General features: G+C 41.0%; 1 protein-coding gene across 1 annotated transcript in view; it reads right to left on the minus strand.

Moving 5' to 3' along the window:
* Positions 1–14407, minus strand: part of TMX3 (thioredoxin related transmembrane protein 3) — a 210833-nt gene that overhangs the window by 180564 nt on the left and 15862 nt on the right. Inside the window, exon 4 of the mRNA XM_078687512.1 lies at positions 4230–4353. Within this exon, the coding sequence (XP_078543638.1) occupies positions 4230–4353 (124 nt within the window). The remainder of the gene's footprint in view (positions 1–4229; positions 4354–14407) is intronic.

Raw genomic sequence — 14407 nt, forward strand, 5'->3', positions numbered from 1 at the left:
CAAATAGAATTATCTGGGACTCATTCAAGGCTACCTTGAGAGGGCTTATTACAGCTAAAATTGCCTATCGTAGGAAACAATATAATGTAAAGATTTCTTCCATTGAAGCAGAAATGGCTCATATTCAACACTTCATTGATATTAACGGTACAGCTTCAGGGTCTATTTTAGATCCTCTTCATAATCAACTGTTGAGTCTAAAAGGAAGCCTGGCTTCGATTTTAAATCTGAGGGTTCAACAAAGATGGGAAGACAGTAACTTGGCGCATTTCGAATATAGTGAAGGCGCTGGCAAATTACTTGCCTGGAAGACCAAAGTAGATCAGGTCCGTAACAACATAGCATCTATAAAAGTAGGTAATAACAACTTTACCTCAGATGATGAAATTAGGAGGATTTTTAGGGAATTCTTCCAAGATATATATCAAGAAGACAAGGTAATTACCGTTGAGGCTGTTAAGAGCTGGTTGAGTAACATCACTTTACCCTCCTTTTCAGTGGAACAATCGCAATATTTGGAAAATCCCATTACAGAGGATGAGGTGATATTTGCCATTGGAAAGGGTAAGAGGGGGAAAGCTTCCGGACCGGATGGGCTGCCAGCTGAGTTATATAAACTCCTGGAGTCAGAAATCGTTCCCTTAGTTACTATACTGTTTAATCAAATCCTTTTAGAAGGTATGCTTACTCCGGCATCATGGGATAATGCCTCCATTACCCTTATTTTAAAACCGGGTAAACCTAAGGAGGCCTGTGGATCGTATAGGCCGATCTCTATTTTGAATGTGGACTATAAAATCTTTACCACAGTTCTATCTACTAGATTAGCCTCTATCGCGCCCTCGGTTCTTCATCTGGATCAGAAGGGATTTCTGAAGGAGAGACAACTTTATGAATTAACTTATGAATTAGCTTTTGATTGTGTTACCCATAGTAAGCTTTGGCTGATTTTGGAGAATTTGGGGGTGGAGAAAAATATTATTTATTTTCTCAGGGAGCTCTATTCTGGGGCTACAGCGTCAGTCCGTTTTGGCAGGAATGGTGAGTGCACCAGGTCCTTTAGCATAGCAATAGGGGTGCGGCAAGGTTGCGTCCTTGCTCCTTTTTTATTTACAATCTACATCAACGACCTTGAAAGAACATTGCTGCAGGAGTTTAGGGAGTGGAGTGGTGTGGCTCACTGGTTAGAGGCGGCAGACCCGGAAGCAGAGGACGGCCCGGGACCAGGTTTCAATTCCCGACGCGGCAGGGTCGTGGACCAGGGTCAGCGGACTCGATAATTCTCGCTTCGGTGCCTACTCTAACCAGGGATCACACTCGGCAACTCTGGGCATTAGCTTGCCTCATCTCCACAACGGCCCCCCACATACACCGGGGATGCCTGATTTCACCTTGGAGATACCCAGCAGGGATCATCTCACAGGGAAAGCCAGGACGGGTTCCCCAGTGGTCTACAGCGCTGGGACGCCCCATTGCTGGGGTAGCCATGCGCTTTACAAGACAACATAACATAACATAACATGCATATGATAGCAAAAAGATCTGTCCCTGCACTACTATATGCGGACGATGCGGTCTTGATGGCTCGGACTCCTCTTGCTATGCAGAGGATGGTTACATCTTTCACCCATTTTATGTCTAGTCTGGACTTGAGAATTAACTGTACAAAAACATTCTGAATGAACTGTGGTTCCGGGGCAGATATAAAGAAAAAAACTATGTACATTAATTCGAAACCATTGGACTTTACCCCAACTTTTCCATATCTAGGTATATTGTTTGAGCAATCTGGCCTATGGACAAGTGCAATAAAGGCAAGAAGGCTGATGTTTTGTAAATCTATAATGGCCTTAAAAATTTTAGTAAGAAGACGGGTAAAAACCGATTGGGAACTTTTAACTATTTATAGAGCAACATGCGTAGCAAATGCCATTTATGGCGCAGGTATATGGGGATATGTAGATGTGAAATGCCTCCAGGTGGTAGAAAACACCTATATGAGATACCTTCTAGCTGTCCCAGAAAGTGTCTCTACATATATTTGCCACGCTGAACTTGGTCAGCCACATATCGAAGATATTATTAAGTTACAACCAGTACTTCTGTGGCATAGGGTTTGGACCACAGAGGAGTGTGTTTATAACCGTTCTATCTTAAATGACGTGATGAATCTCGATAACGTTAGTAAGATGGAATGGTTATCTTATGTAAAGATGTTGTTAACAAACACAGGACATCAAGATTGTTATGATGACCCTCTTTTAATGTGTCATGTCTCCAGAAAGGAGCTTAAAAATCTTGGTATGTTGTATTTGGTAGAACGTAGAACTAACGCTGAAATGACGAAAAAGACAGTGGTTGCCCATCAACTAATAAGGACCTCTAGTAATATGCAACCATATGTAACATTACATATGAGTGAACGTGAAAGGTTTTTATTAACACGTTTCAGTTTAAATATTCTATTCAGAATTCTTAGTTTCCCCGACATGAACAATTGGTCAAGGCAACTTAATAAATGCCCATGTGACGATTTGTCAGAACAATCCAATATCAATATTCTGTTATTTTGCAAGTTTTACACTATTCAAGGAAGAGATGGATTGTGCCCATACTAAAGATCATGGAAGTTAATCAGTGCCGCCCTGCTTTTTTAGCCATTCAGAAATCAGATAACATATTAACTGTTGCATCTGTTTCCGTTTTAAAAAAAAATATTTTTAGATCCCGGAAATCAATTTATGTATGAAATTCAATAAGTCTATTTCTATCGTGCCATGATTACTGTTTTTATAATGTAAATTTTGATTGTACTTTTATGGTTGTTTTTAATGATAATAACCGAATAAAGTTTCTAATGAAAATAACGAATGATACAATTGGTGCAGCGTATATGTTAACAGTGTTTCTCACGTTCTTATTAGAACTTTTGAGCAACACAATATAGAGGGATTTCTTTAAGTGTCGGAGGTTTCAATTAAAAATATAGCAGATCACTTGGCATAGGAGCAAAGTGATAGGTGGTGGACTTCGTGGTGGGGCTCCCTCAACTTTTGTTACGCTACTGGTGTTTTGCCACCATGTGGGGATATTTTTAAGGTTGGGAAACAACATATAAAATGGGGTCAGTAATGGTCTGTTTTTGAGAGGTTAAGTGGGATAAGGTTTCGGTAGTTCACGCTTTGCGAACATCTGTTGTACATGGATATGAACACACCACATATGTTTACATACTTTGTTTGGCCTTTGTCAAGTAGCTGATGACGTCTGGAAAAGGCACAGGAGAGCTCTGCGTGGTGTTATTCTTCTGCAGTCTCAACAGAATCAGGGGCAGCAATCACACTATGTAGGGCAGGCGGAAGGTGGCGAGGGTGCGCAAACACAGAACGGAGAGCAAGCAGAAAGGAAGTAGAAATAGCAAACTGACCACGGAGGACAGAAAGGAGGTGGTAGGGGCATGTACACTGAGAAAGGAGGGCAGGTGGGGAGGTGGGCAGGGAGAGGGGCTATAAGCTGACCAAAGCTGAAAGCTGAAAATCATAAAATCCCAGAATTCCACTGTAAAAATAGAGGCTAAAGAGAAGTTATATGATCACCCCTCACGTTAAAAAAAAACCAATTAATTGAAACAAAACAAACATGACATAGGTGTGTGATAATAAGATCTTGGCTTGCATTAAAAAGAAATTAGAAATTAACTGAAAAAATACCTAGTTTAAAGTGCCATTATTTATAGTCGAGTGTTGAAATGAGATTAAAAATGAATGTTTAAAAACTAAAACAAACAACAGGAATTAGCCAGTTCTAGTTCAGTGAGCCAACTATAACTTGCACCCTTCCACACAAACTTGTCATGGAGGAGCAGAGTTAAGGTTGAAAAACTGGGATTTCCTAGGGGTGGAGAGGTCAACCTTACCTGCAGAGGTACATGATGCGTCCTAATTGAGGTGCACTTTTAAAACGAATGAACTGAATTGTAGATTGTGTTTGCCTGGTACCCAAAATGTGGAGCAATTAACCACCCATGTGTTTCTTGTTCTTTTACATTGACTTTTTATGTATGGCTACATTTCAGTAGCTAAAGTGGTAGTTTGTACATTTTCTCCCTGTTTTGTGAATTATCCACCATAAAGGATTCCCTCAGTATAAATCGAGTACCAATGTGTTAGAGCATAAATAATTATGCAGGTTTTCGTAATCGATTAAATATATACATGTTAAATACTGACCAGAATGAACAGTGGCATCCATTTTTCCAACTTTCACTGGAGACCCACTACTTTTCATCTCTAAGCCAACTTCGAGCCACACTGGTTCCAATTTCTTGCAATGACCACACCAAGGTGCATAAAACTAAAAAGGAAACATTAAGGGTGTTAATAGTAATCAATATCCTTATGCACAAATCTATTACTGGAGTAAACGTTTAACAGATTTTAATTTTTTTTAAACCTGGGCAAAATGGCTATTATTTCCAAATACATTTATTTTAAATGGAATGGTTAATGGCTCCCGTGAATATCTAAAGAAATAATATTTCCAGAAAATTTCAACATGGGCATTAAACACTTGAAATAATGCAACGTAACCAAACTCAGAAGGGATTTACATCACAGCAAATAAAATAAAAAAACAAACTTGGTCACTAAAAGATCAAAACAAACATTTTCATGTACATTGCTTCTCCGGGGAGGAATCTTTCATATTGGGAGAGGTATCAAACTAACCACTTCATTTGAGCTCACTAAACACACTATTCTTAATCGCCAAATAAATCCTGCAAAGCAAACACAAAGATGAACGGAGCACTGAAACTTTTCAGACACTCACCCCGCGGCACAGATCTGGGTTGAATCCACCATCAGTCTTTAGCTCACTTGGCCACCCAGTTCAGACCCAGCTATATGCATATCAGTCTTGACCCTGTGCCTCATGGAAACAGTCCAGCCCAAACTGCCAAGCCAGGCCTTCCCTAGACCGGAAACAAGCATCTTAGGACCGGTTTCGGGGTAACACCCCTCATCAGCCAGGCTAGCTTGAATCCAGTGGAAAAGTGAACAAGAGACCCACGTCTGGGCATAGCCTGCCAACTTAGAGCGAACGAAGCAAACACAAGGGGATGATGGACGGAGGGCTAAAACTTTTCAGACACTCGCCCCCAGATGTAAATCCTGCAACCAACATGCAAAAACGGGATAAAGTATCATCAAAATTCAAAAAAGTGTATTTCTTTAAAGTGACGAAGCGTTTCACCTCAGAACATTAGATTAGATCTCTGCTTTGAGAAGTATTTATTAAAAAAGACGGTTTTTAATCAAGCACTGCGAAACATTCCTGCCCCACCCAGATGACAATGCTAATCGTGAACTAAGAGGCAAGACATTTGTCATGTGTATAAGTGGCCTATATTCTCATTATAGGTAGTGCAATTTCAATTGCTACATCACAGGCTATTAGGTCAAGCACGATAGAGGTTTTTGTACAGCGCACATCCTGAACGTACATAGCTGAAGGCGCTCTCACATGAGGTCTTGCACACAGATCCCAAAATAACTGAGCAATTGGGGCAGGGGGAGCGGAGAGCCGGCGAGGTAGGGTACGCGCCCTACCATGAAAACAAATGTATATCAAGGTGCCAAATAATTTTCAGAGAAAGGAAGTTAGTAAGAGTAAGTGTGAGTTTGTTAGTCAGTGAGAGTGTGTGTTTGTGTGGGAGAGTGGGAGTGAGTGAATGTGTGAAAGTAAGCATGTTAGAGAGAGCAGGTGTTTGAGAGAGCGCGTGTATTTAAGAGTGAGCGAGTGTGTATTTGAGAGTGAGCGTGTGTATTTGAGAGTGAGCGTGTGTATTTGAGAGTGAGCGTGTGTATTTGAGAGTGAGCGTGTGTATTTGAGAGTGAGCATGTGTATTTGAGAGTGAGCATGTGTATTTGAGAGTGAGCGAGTGTGTATTTGAGAGTGAGCGAGTGTGTATTTGAGAGTGTGTGTTTATGAGATTGAGTGAGTGAGTGAGTCTGTGTAGGTGTAAATGAGCCCTTTCAGACTTTGTGGCAGTTGTTCTGACATTTTCTGTCGTTTCAACATGCAACAACAGAGTTGCGTATAAAAAGCTGCACTCCACTTGAACCTTTTAAAGTTCAAGTATCAGATTCATGCTAACAGGTGTCTTCATTGCAGGAAACGAGGAACAGACAATGTAGGTTTAGTGAATTTTGCAAATAAAACCAACGACCTTTTACACCAGGAGCAAGAAAACATTACAGATATATATGTGTGTGCTCACGTTTGCACACTTATGCTCGGTGAATCCATTCCTTTAAACAGTGGAGAACCAGGGTTGTATATGAAACGACTGCTGTGATTGGAGCGCGGAGGCCACCTCACACCACCGGGGCTCCAGTATCGCGGTGCCTGCAATCCCCGCGAGTGCAATGCCAGACAGCAATAAAAATGGAACTCTGAGTGTACCTAATGTGAGGCATAACAGCACTAACTTTAATCAACATATCATTTGTACTTCTAGGAAACAGGTCTGTGACAGCAAACTGATTGCATGCTGAGCACAGCAAAATACTCATCAGGCCGCTGCTTACTTCCAGCTCAGGGTTCACAATAAAGGCCGGTGGCTCATGTCCGGTCAGAATAATGAACAGGACACGCCAACCGTGACTAATAATCTTAGTGACAAAGCTCCTTGTTTTCCTAACTCGGCAATCTACTGGCTTCCCTGGCTTAGTTCCAGGAGCATGAGAAAAGAAGGCGGCAATGCATACTCTGCTCTCAACACCCGTTAGGCTCAGAAATGAAAAAAACGAGCAAGCACTAACAACAAAGGATTCAGATTTTAGATAGAAAAAAGGTTTTCCAGAGAGCTTGTACAAAGTGACGGATAGTGCTGCAGGAGTCCCCCATACAGAAATAAAGGCCCAGGGCAAAAGGCAACTGTTTATATGTAACTGTATATATGTAACTGTAGCGTGTTTGGTGTCTCTTCTGTACCTTACCTGGTTCTTTTGGAAAGCGCTCTGACACCTTTGGGTAAAGTTTGCACTATATAAAACTGCATTAAATAAATAAACTGTGCAAGGTTCTATTTAAAGAAGGAGGAAGATTCAAAATGATAGCGCAGGGGGTTGGGGGGCCTATAGCAGCAGTACACACTTTCATCACACAGGACAGAAGCAGCTTTGGGAAATACAGGAAAAACGTGTCTACCTCAAACACAGAACAAACCAAGGACGTCAAACACATGGACCAGCTGTGACGGGCATGAACAGAACAGGTACATTACAGACAGCAGCAGTGCAAGCATTTCTGCAAAAGGAAAAACACAGCAAGGGAAGCAGCAGTGCAAACTTCAATCACACTGAAATGGAAAGTGTTCACACGCAGAAACAGGAACTTCATGGCGGAAATCAGACTATATTATTACTTGGATGTGTAAAGGTCAGTCTGCTACCCACAGGGCGGGCCTGGCGCTAAATATTCAATCCTGCCCACGGAACACCCACCACACCGAATAAAAGAAGGTCGGATATCCGGGCTCAGCTCCTAAATTCAGCAACTACAATCAGTTTTCACTCTATTCGCCTAACAAATTGATCCAGCCACATTTGGAGCACCTTTAGATCTCTAACCAAAAACCATCATGTTGACAAGTTTTGAACAAACCGACTCCTCCAAAAACTGTACTTTCAGAGCCTCATTGTATGGCATTACATAGGTATAACATGTAATTCTTTGCAACAGTCATGAACATTTGCATTGGTTTTAAAAACATTTCTCCTCTTTGACATGATCCTCTTTTAAAGTCTCTCCTACTAGACAGCTTTTAGTCTTCTGATTGTTAACAATATCTTGGGGGCCATTCCAAACACTAGCAGTTTGCCTAAAACACGCTTACTGTTGGCCACTGGTTGCTTTATCTGGTCTTACTCTTTTTGTATTATGTTCAGCCCCCTGGAGCATTCCCTTACTGGTAAATCAAAATCAAGGGTTAGGGAGTGAAGAGGTAGAGCTCATGAGAGTACTATGGTGGATGCATCCTCCTCCATGCAATGAATTAGAAAACAAAAAGATCCACCTCAAAGGGGTTTACTGTATGTCTAGAAGTGTAAGGCATACACAATATTTGTTATTCCCTTACTGTCCTTTTGATTGGATGTCTGTCTTGTATCCCTCCACTGTTCCCATTCAAGGAACCAATATTTTTCCAATTTCTTTCAGCACTCAATGAGTGCGTGTGTTTTCTTGCACTCTCCCTCGTGAAGCTAATCCTTCAAACATCACCCCCATGTGTGCTCAATGTTCCTACCAATGCCCACTTGCTCCCTCCCTCATGTGCAGCATATCCTGTTAAAAACGTGAGATATATGTTGCTTCCTCCACCCTGCTAGCTTCTTTCCTTTTTATTTATTCCCCCAAATCCTAACTGCTTCCTTGCCCACGAGCTCCCTCCACTCTCTCCTCCATTCCCCCACCCTTTAATGTTTACAAAAAGAAAGTGTTGTATTTTACGTTTTTCTGGGAGGCCCTGTAGCTGCTGCTTATTATTTTTTTTATTCCAAGTGGAACATCTGCCAAGTTGGATCAGTAAAAAAAAAAAAAAAAAAAAAGGAAATGGGGAGCTTGCCATTCCATAGGTGTGGCCTTGCCTGGTCATGTAGGCGAGTGAATATCGAGTGACGTGCCAAGAGCATCACAACACGCACACGCGCTCATGAGCAGGTATTCCAGTTTCAATTGGGACAATGCTGTACTGCATTGGCAAAAAACACTGACATAGCCAAGAAGTCAATAGGGCCGGACCTATTGGCGTTGTCAATGATTGTTCCTAAAGAATGTAGGCTATTTCAATGATGCCATCGACTAAAGGAGGGAGAACCAAAGGAGCAACCATTGTGATCAGGTAGAGTCCTTGTAAGCAAGTACTAGTTTTGGCCAAAATCCCTCAAATCCCACTCTTGGGGATTACTGTATTTACAGGTCTTTAAACCAAACACCAACCAGCACTACACCCATACCTTTTGAGTGACTATCATTAGCCGGGGTTTGAATAATAATTCACTATCATGATATAGACATAATTATGTGGCACTTGTCTCCTACAACACTTTTACGGATTCGTTCAGGCTAAAGCACTGGCCAACAGTCCAGTGTCAGAACCAAGTTCCTGTGCCTAAATGCACAGCACCTTAAGGAAAATAGCCGCAGACGACAGTTCTTCACTTCTGCCTACAACCCTAAAGTTCTTGAAGTTCCAGCAACATAAAAAAAGAACTGCAAAGAGAAAACTACTTGACATTTTGCGCTGGGAAGGAGAGGGTTACGTTTAAAGATGGCCGCGCATCAATTTACTTAAAAATAATCCTTGCAGCACAGTCACATGCAGCCAACTCACCAAGTACTCAATGCATAGCAAGCACTCTATAACAGAGGAAGGATATGTAAAGAGTCAGATAACGTCCTATGAAAAGACCTATTCTCTTGTTATTCCTAAATGTAATAGTTCTCACTCTGCCAAAAGGTACAAATACTTTCACTGGTACGACAGGCAGTTTCTAATTCAAAGTTCTAACAGGCAGGCTGAACCAGTGAACAGAGAGGATAGCGGTAATAGAGGGTATTACTGATATTTTACAGCATCTTTGCCCACATGTACTTTAGATGCTATGGTTGCAAAGGCAAAATGTCCAAAGCTTTTTTTTAACTCTATTTTGCTTGTAAACTCTCCAAGAGACATCTTGCAGGAGTCCCTTAAATTTAAAGTCCCAAGTGAAGAGTAGCGGGACTTTATTGACCATTTTCCAGCTTGTACTGCCACTATGAATCAAGTCCTGAATCAATCCCATTGTCTTATTAAATTTAGGTCATTATTTGAACTAGAAAAACTACATCAGACATAAAATGGGTGTAGCAGTTAACTTAATTTGAGAACAGACACACATACCCAACCAGGTATGGGGAGTGTGTGTTTAAGATGAACCCAAACTGGTACTAGATAAACCAGATTCACAAAGAAAATGGGTACTAGATGTACAGAAGTTTGGTGGAGTGAAGTCCTCTGTTGGGGACGTAGTGGATGGCTTTGCCACATAGGTATGAAGGGGAAATTTTGAATATGTATGTACTTATGAGTAAACAATTTTTGGGAGAAAGGATGGTTTGGAGGAAGTTGACCACATGGAGTTTGTTCAAGCTGGCTTCCGGGCTTGGTGCAGAATTGTGAACTTTCTATATTCTCCCTAACTGGATGTCTAGAACTCTGGGTGTGAGGACAGTCAAGCTTGGCTTTAACTACAGATCTGCTACTGCACTATGCAATTCATGAACACAGATTGGAGAGCTTTCTGAGTGGTCTGAATAGGGAAGAACACGTTTCATCTCCATGCTTATTGTAGAAGAGATGCTCAAGTCAAAGTCTAGGTAAACCTCAAAGCAGGTTCTTAGAAATGGTGATCACAGTGAGTCAGTCAGTCAGAATACTTTATTTCGATAAATCAATATCATAAAAAGACAATGGAACTATACAAAATATACAATTAAATACACTCATTAATACAGGATGAAAACAGAATCATGATCCAATTAAAAATCATCCAGGAATGTTTATAGAATAAAAGTTTAACGATTAAAAACACAATAAATAAGATAAGAACATTAACCCTTTTGAGTGGCATCCCAGACAATTTTTGGGGTATAATCATCATCCATATATACGTCCAAATTCATTTATGTACAATTGATCAGACAGTTTTTCTGATTTCTAATCCTTACAGCACCCACCAGAAAACTTGCAACATGAAAAATGATCCTAGAGGACTGTAATAATTGCAAGTAAAGGAGGGCAGGCTTGACCTGCAGTAAGCCCCCCTCCTTAAGTATTGGGACCAAGAATGTCATCCTTAATTTCGTGTAGTGACTACAGAACATCAAAAAGTGCATTGTGTTCTGGGTGGAAAAGTTGTCACAGGAACACGGCGGGGCATTTTCGGGGGTACTCCAGGAAGGAAACAGTCCTAAATTCAAGTGTATCAAATTAAAACGGAAGCGGGTTAGGAGAAACCTATGGAAGGGACGATTCACCACATTAATAATAATAATAATAATAATAATCCACATTTGTAAAGCGCACAATCACCCGTAAGGGTCTCTAGGCGCTGGGGGCCGTCGGGAAGATTAGGCAAGCTATTGCCCAGAGTCACATGGTGCTGGGCTAATCTGCTGACGGTGCCGGGGATCGAACCGTGATCCCCAGATTCCGGAGTCAGGTAGGTTTCAGGACCACATAAGCTGGCAATAATGAGATTAGCCCTTACAGTAGGTTTTTTTAATTCGCGTTCCTCTCTCTCCAAAGACAGAAAGTCTGCCATTGCTCCCTTAATTAGAGCAATATCCTTTGGTCTTATTGACTCCGGAGAGGAGAAAAGCTCCGGTCTCCCAAGTTTGAACAGGGTATTTTTAATGCAAGTCAACCACTCACTCCTACTATAGTTTTCTAGGAGGCAGTCTTTCATGATAGTATGGTTCAGGGAGATTTCCTGGTTCATCCAGGTCTTCAACCAGCATAATACAGGAGCCATACATATCATGTCAGAAATAAAGCCTACCCCCAATTCAGAATGGATGGTATATGAGGGCGTAGACTGTGGTACTGAAAGGACAGATCTCATAAATTTATTTTCGGTAAACTGTAGACAATCAGGGGAACTATATCCCCATATTGAGCTGCCATATGTGGCTACTGAGAGGCATTTTGCCTTATAGATCTTCATTAGTGCTGCTATAGGCCTAGCCCCAAGTTTTTTCGTAAAGCCCTGGAGTGCAGAGGTAGTTCTTGCAAAGGAGATGTTTCTATTTTTAAGCTGCGGTCCCCAATTCCCTCTCTCGTCAAATGTAATCCCCAGATAGGGGAATGTGGGCACCCTGGAAAGTTCTTCTTTGCCACAGAAAAAAGTTTTAGACTGCTTTTTCCTAGAGCACTTCCCCATAATCATGATTTGGGACTTTTTTACATTTATTTTAAGATCCAAGGATCCCATAAAGTTCCCAAATGCGTCCAGCAACTGCTGTAAACCAACTCCTGTCCGTGAAAGAAGGACAGCGTCATCCGCGTAGAGGAGAACTGGGATACCCAGTTCCCCTATGCGCGGTATGTCAAGGGTAGCCTCCTTTAGAGCAGGTTCAAGGGCATTTATGTAGACCGTAAAAAGAAGCAGGGCCAGGATACACCCTTGCCTGACCCCCCTTTCCGAGTTAAAATGACTAGTACAGCGCCCCTCGGGCGTAACCCTGACATAGGCCAGAAGGCCAGAATGTAAGTCTGCCAAAAGGTCAACTAAGGCCCGATCAAGACCCATGTTAATTAAGATTTGCCATAGCTTGGCCCGGTTTACAAGGTCAAAAGCCGAAGAGAGGTCCATGAACCCCAAGTACATTGACCCCTCTTTGACCCTGGTATATTTGTCCACTAACAGTTACAAGTTAAGGCATTGGTCTAATGTGCTCCTTTTTGTTCTAAACCCATACTGTAAATTGGACAGGAGCCCTCTGTCATTAACCCAGTCTGTAATTTTGTGCAAGATTACCCGCCCTAAAATTTTGACCGAGGAATCTATTAGAGAGATAGTGAATAGGTGGAAATAGAAAGGATTCAGAGAGACAATAGATCAAGGCGAGCCATGTGACTTAGTCATAAACAAAAAGCCTTGAGATTTGTTATTTGTAATTTAAAAATAGTTCTTCTCATACAATCTCAGGATGCCTCTCCTTAAAAAAGTGATAATGGAGCAGGTACATATAATTAAAGCATTCACATTGGAGAGAAATGTGGTCACAAAGGCTGTGTCTGAAGTGGTGAGTGGGACATTCAGATATTAAACAGGCTGGTGTAGGTCTTTGTATGTGACAGGAAACGATTGAGAAGACAGGTTACTTTTTGACTTGATGTCCTCAGTCCCTCCATGGAGACCTCAACAAAATAAGGGTGGGTGGTAAGCACCAGCAACAAGCTGGTACCCTTTGATACACCTGTTTTTATTTTTTAGAAAAATGGCTGAGCAATCAAGAATGAGAAAGGTCCAGGGGGAAGCATACAGTTCTAGGCCATAAAGCTGGTTATGTAGCATGCCTAGAGAAGGTTATACAATGTTGTTTTGAATACATTTATTCGTGAAACATCAATAAAATATTAAGGGCTAGAAAAATCGACTCGCCAGCTACCATTTGTGAGCCAGATTTAATTAGGATGAGCTATATTTAGGTCCTACTCGCCCTTTCTGGCGAGTAGGAAGACAAACTGACTTTTAAACTCTGTCTCTGAAAGCAGAGCAAATGGGACAAGATAGCAAGATTTAAAGTGAATGAGCAATAAAAATGCCTCACATTTGCTCACAGAGGTCAAGTGCATTACAGTTAAGTCGAAGAGGTTTTTGTTTAAAGTTACTAGATCTGCAGATCTAGTAACAATTTTTTGATGTTTCGTGCCCTTGTATGACAAAAAGACCCAGTATTTAATTAAATGCATTTGCTTTGGTCAAATTCCAAAATACATGAAGGGAAACATCTCACTACTAGTACATAAAAATACCCTCAAATACTAACCCAAAACGTAGCAAAAGATAGCACTGCTAGATTCCCCTGGTAAGGTTTTTGCAAAGGAAGTCCTAAATTGACTCACTACTAGGTAAACAACAATAATTTACTAGCAATTTAACAATCCGAATTTCATGAACACTCCTCTTGTCTGGATCATTTATCAGTATTTTTACTGAAAAAATATGAGTCAAATGAAAACTCATATGTTCAGCATTTACTAATTTCACAACTGCCTTCAATACTGCCGACAGACCTACATGATAGCGTAAATTGTCCTCACTTAACATTCCAGGCCAATTATTAATTATTCTAGTAGCATTACATACAGATACATTGTGTCAAGATTTACTAGGATCTGGAGAAGGCCTGTCAAAGAAAAATCACTACACCTATAAGGTCTTAAACAGGTATGTATCTTAACTCCTCTACTTTTTTCATTAAACATTCATTATCTTCCATCAATTTTTAAAACGTTGCCTTAGTTGTTGGGGACAAGCTTTATATACTTTACTTTATGCAGCGTATATCAATGCGCTCAACCAAACACCAATAGGTCTCCTGCAAAGCGTCAAGCTACTTTATCAGTACACAGAAAAAATTAAAACACCTTTTTTCACAATAAATGTAATGTGCATCGTTCTTGTAGAAAATCTGGAAGGTTCTCTTGGAAAAGTTATAAATTTACAACTAAATGGGAATTGTATTGACACAAAATATAGCATATAACTTAAATATACAACATAGTAGAAGAGACCGCATGTGCAGGACGTGCCCCAGTGCCTGAATGACAGTCACTGACGGTGCCAGTGGAGTA

The sequence above is a fragment of the Lissotriton helveticus genome, chromosome 4_1 (assembly GCF_964261635.1).
Source record: "Lissotriton helveticus chromosome 4_1, aLisHel1.1, whole genome shotgun sequence".
NCBI classification, from domain to species: Eukaryota; Metazoa; Chordata; class Amphibia; order Caudata; family Salamandridae; genus Lissotriton; species Lissotriton helveticus.